Raw genomic sequence first — 4,840 nt, 5'->3', positions numbered from 1 at the left:
ATAATTATAATTTAGGAACATTTAAATTCAAATTAAAAATTAAAAGTAATTATTATGTAAATAAGAGACCTCGTATAGAGTCAATTTATAACGGCTAGCCGTGCATATATTGTACGGGCCTCCGTGCTAGTTTACCCTAAAACTACGTGAGCCCAACGCGGCCTTCGCCCTTCGTCTCCGAGAAAATGGGCGTGTCTGTACTCTGACGTCTGGCCTCTGGGAGATCTTGAAATCATACGTGCTAGACATTTAGATGATACTGTGAAGTGTATTGAGCATGTGATTCTGATGTGGTTATGATGAGCCTGCTGTTTCAGCTGTCCGGTGCTTGGTTGACTCTTGCAACTGCTCCATGACGGAGGTAACGAGTGGCCACGTACGCCGTGGCCGTGCTAATCAATGGGCAGGCGCTGTGAAGAAGCTAACTCCCAACCAACTATTCAGACCGATTAAAGCCCCTGGGTATTCTGGTAATCGCCCAACGCTCCATGATCACACATTTCTTAACTTTTGACCTTACACACAAAACTGTGTGCTTCCTTGGCGGATACAACAGTTGCGATGCACGGGGAAAAGGGAATTGCAGACACCGCCAGATAGGCAGAGACATTGCCGGTATCGCGTCACGTGAAAATCTGAAGCTGCAACTTATCCGTCCCATGTATAAATTCAACATTTTGGGTGAGAAAGCATGTTCGTTTTTCATGTTTTGTTGTTTACGTTATTACGTAGCTTACCTCAGGGATTACCTCCTTCGTGTTGCATGCGCTGCACCATCAGTCAAGAAATCCACGTCACTTACGTGAAGCTAACAGCATCAATCGCAGTAGCGTCGCTCTCTAGAAGTAATAGCCTCTTAAGTTAGCTGCAATTATACACCGTCTCGGCAGCCTCTCCCTCCCGTATCACCACCAACGTTGGATATATTAAATCACTCCCCCGCTGCTCCGCTGCTCCACTCCACTTCCGCCATCAGCTAGCGCTAGCGGTCGCATCGCTAGCTGCCATCTCCCGGCGCCGGCGAGATCCATCGAGACGGGCGCACGACGATGGTGTCCCAGAGGTTCAAGCCCGTGGAGGAGTGCAGCTCGGATGGGAGGTCGCAGCAGACGGTGGCCGCCGACTTCGACGGCACGCTGGTCAGGTCGCGGAGCGCATTCCCGTACTACCTCCTCGTCGCGCTCGAGGCCGGCAGCGTGCTCCGCGCCGTGGTGCTGCTGCTGTCCGTGCCGTTCGTCTACGTGACCTACATTTTCTTCTCCGAGTCGCTGGCCATCAGCACGCTGGTGTACATCTCCGTCGCGGGGCTCAAGGTGAGGAACATCGAGATGGTGGCGCGCTCGGTGCTGCCCAAGTTCTACGCGGAGGACGTGCACCCGGAGAGCTGGAGGGTGTTCAACTCCTTCGGCAGGCGGTACATCATCACCGCGAGCCCCAGGATCATGGTGGAGCACTTCGCCAAGACGTTCCTCGGCGCCGACATGGTGGTCGGGACGGAGCTGGAGGTCGGCAAGAATGGCAAGGCCACGGGATTCATGGTGAAGCCCGGGGTGCTCGTCGGCGACCACAAGAGGCAGGCCGTCGTCAAGGAGCTGCGCGACGAGGTGCCCGACGTCGGCTTGGGCGACAGGGAGACGGATTTCGACTTCATGTCCATATGCAAGGTAAATTTCGATCCCTCAGACTAACAATTTTTTGCTCGTAGTGGCATTGTCGTAATGTTTGTTAATTGCATTTTCAAGTTCTGCAACGAATCATTAGCACGCTAAATTACCGTCAATTGCGAGCTTGTTAGTCCATGTTGAGAAGGTGTAGAATTACCGTCAATTCCATATAGAACGCCCTGTTTCCTTAAGAATTACTGCATTCCAAACAAGAGACATTTGAAACTGGAATAAAGTATTCATCACCATCAGAGTCGAACAGAGTCATTTCATAACGTAGAATTAGCATACATACCAGTTACACTTGTTTTTGCTGTGATGACTATAAACACTGCCTCGTAAAATCTGCGATCTGCACATCATGCACATGCTTCAGATCAGATCATCAGAATAGAGTCGGTAACAGTAGTCAAGCGCGCGAATAGCCAGGGTGTTTAGTCAGTGTACCATATGAGACTGATCTGCAGATGTAGCTCAGTATGCAATAGCCCAATTAAGCCTCCTCACCCCCAACATCCTTAACAGCCACTAATCAGAAATCAGGATCAAGATCATTGTCGCAACTTATAAAACGTCTGCGTCGCACATAGATCCTCACCCTCCTGAAGCTTAACCACTCGAAATCTCGCCCAAACGATGAAAAAGGGATTCTGGGGGCGGCAGAGCATGGAAGCCGATGGTTTCGCTCACCCCGTGGCCCCGACGAAGTGAATGCGTGGATTCACTGATGCCAGTATGCTACGGTCGCGTCAGTCCGGCCGGCCGGCTCCATTATTTACGGTTGTTTGGTGAGAATTCAAGCCTTGTCCTGGCCGCATTGAAGTAGACCGCGTGAGACATCAGAGCTGGTGCTGGCTGTGCCTGCCAGATCCACGGCTGTTCTTGCTTTCCCCTTCTCTCTTTCTTCCTTTCTTCCGGGCTGGTGGCGCAGAGAGACAGAGAAATAAATACTGCTAATGCATTGCCTTTTTTAACGAGGGACCGTCTTGCTGTCACTGCTCCGGGGTATAACTAATTTCTCTGGTGGCAGGGGAGATCACCCATTTATGGAATTATGGGTGGACAATCATTTTTTACGTCTAGATATATTTACATCTAAATTGTCTAGATCTATTTACATCTAAATTAAGTAGTTATATAATAGCATTGATTACAATGATTTAAATTCGATCTACAGTTGGAGAAAAACAAAACCAAACAACGAATAGCTCATGCACAGTGCAAACAAAATTTGTTAATATTATATTTTAGTATGCAAATCGAAGTTGGACTTACATCATTATATAGTGTTTTATAGCATTATAATTTATCTTGTCATCTTTTATGATTTTTTTATAATTGAGTCACTAAGACTGCGTTCGGCGGTAGGGTATAAGTTAACTTATGCCCTAATACGGAAAACGTACTAATAGAATAGTACATAATTAATTATAATTATTAAAAAATATGAAATAAATTAATATGATTTTTAAAAATAACTTTCCCATGAAAAATTTTTGCAAAAAAAAATACCGTTTAGCAGGTCGGGAAGCGTGCGTGAAAAATGAGAGAAGCTTAGTTAACTAAGCTAGTGTGCCGAGCGTGGCCTAAGTATACGTGCGCTAGTCTTGCAGTTGTGCAGTTGTAATCAGCATATCTCAACTTTATTTTCTATTTTCGATTTTACTTTTTAAATTATTAAGAACACACATATATATAAAAATTTTAATTATAAATTATTTTTTTAATATATCATTTCGTTTTTTCATTAAATAAACAAACGATAAACACCTGAGTACGCACGATGTCTGTCCAGGAGGCCTACCTCGTGACATCAAGGAAGTACAGTGCGGTGCCCAAGAACCAGCTGCTGAGCCCGCTAATCCTCCACGACGGCCGCATCGTGCAGCGCCCGACGCCGCTGGTCGCGCTCGTCACCTTCCTGTGGATGCCTTTCGGCTTCGCGCTCGCGCTCCTCCGGGTGTACGTCAACCTGCCCCTCCCGGAGCGCATCGTCTTCTACACCTACAAGCTCATGGGCATCCGCCTGATCGTGAAGGGCAACCCGCCGCCTCCCCCAAAGAAGGGACACCCGGGCGTCCTCTTCGTCTGCAACCACCGCACCGTGCTCGATCCGGTGGAGGTCGCCGTGGCCCTGCGCCGCAAGGTCAGCTGTGTGACGTACAGCATCTCCAAGTTCTCGGAGCTCATCTCCCCGATCAAGGCCGTCGCGCTGTCGCGGGAGCGCGAGAAGGACGCCGAGAACATCCGGCGGCTTCTGGAGGAGGGCGACCTGGTGATCTGCCCCGAGGGCACCACCTGCCGCGAGCCGTTCCTCCTGCGGTTCAGCGCGCTCTTCGCCGAGCTCACCGACCGCATCGTGCCGGTGGCGATCAACACCAAGGAGAGCATGTTCCACGGCTCCACCGTGCGGGGTTTCAAGCTCATGGACCCCTACTTCTTCTTCATGAACCCGCGGCCGACGTACGAGATCACCTTCCTCAACCAGCTGCCCAGGGAGCTCACCTGCAGCGGCGGCAAGACGCCCATCGAGGTGGCCAACTACATCCAGAAGACGCTCAGCGGCCAGCTTGGCTTCGAGTGCACCGCCATCACCCGCAAGGAGAAGTACAGCATCCTCGCCGGTACCGACGGCCGGGTCCCGTCGAAGAACAAGGAGAAGGAAAAGAACTAGCGAGTCAGCTCCGTGCTCCGATCGATCGGAATACTCCGTATTCGCCAAGCCGATTAGTGTCGGTGTTGCTGATGGTTTCTATCCATTGTTTATGATTTATTGTTGTTTGTTAAGAAGTTGGAAAATTACAGATTGTTTCCGGGAAGGATGTCCTTGGAAAGAGTTCTTTTGCAGTTACTTAAGGCATCTTCTAGGTTTAATACTAAAAGAGATACTCATATACCCATGTTTAATGATAGGAGATATCTCTATTGAAAAAGAGGAGTAATTAAGAGGACATATGCATGGGTTGTGCACTGGTGTCTGGACGTAAGACACGGACGCTGACGGAGGTGATTATATGACATAATGAAAAATAAATTATAAATAAAAGTTTTATATACATAACCTTTAACAGTTTAGTCTGCAAATAAACTTCAGCAAAAAAAAAATCCTAAAATCAACTCTAAATTTAAAGTTAAAATTTAAATTTTATCTTATAAGTGTTAGGAAAATAGAGGTA

General features: G+C 48.1%; 1 protein-coding gene across 1 annotated transcript; it reads left to right on the top strand.

The window, feature by feature from the left end:
* Positions 1 to 862: 862 nt before the first annotated feature.
* LOC102717665 (glycerol-3-phosphate 2-O-acyltransferase 6-like) lies at positions 863 to 4,500 on the top strand. The gene is made up of 2 exons (XM_006644973.3): positions 863 to 1,664; positions 3,460 to 4,500. Exons 1-2 carry the CDS (start codon positions 1,050 to 1,052, stop codon positions 4,336 to 4,338), a joined length of 1,494 nt encoding a protein of 497 aa, XP_006645036.1. The 5' UTR covers positions 863 to 1,049; the 3' UTR covers positions 4,339 to 4,500.
* Positions 4,501 to 4,840: the final 340 nt, after the last annotated feature.

This window comes from Oryza brachyantha, chromosome 1 (assembly GCF_000231095.2).
Source record: "Oryza brachyantha chromosome 1, ObraRS2, whole genome shotgun sequence".
Lineage (NCBI taxonomy): Eukaryota > Viridiplantae > Streptophyta > Magnoliopsida > Poales > Poaceae > Oryza > Oryza brachyantha.
Note: the sequence above shows the minus strand (reverse complement) of the source record. Positions and strands in the feature narration are given on the sequence as shown.

Bases quoted from the DNA above. Each gene is read 5' to 3' on its own strand.
- LOC102717665 (XM_006644973.3), top strand. From the start codon at position 1,050: ATGGTGTCCCAGAGGTTCAAGCCCGTGGAGGAGTGCAGCTCGGATGGG. The intron at 1,665-3,459 runs GTAAATTTCGAT...ATGTCTGTCCAG, and splicing joins ACTTCATGTCCATATGCAAG to GAGGCCTACCTCGTGACATC.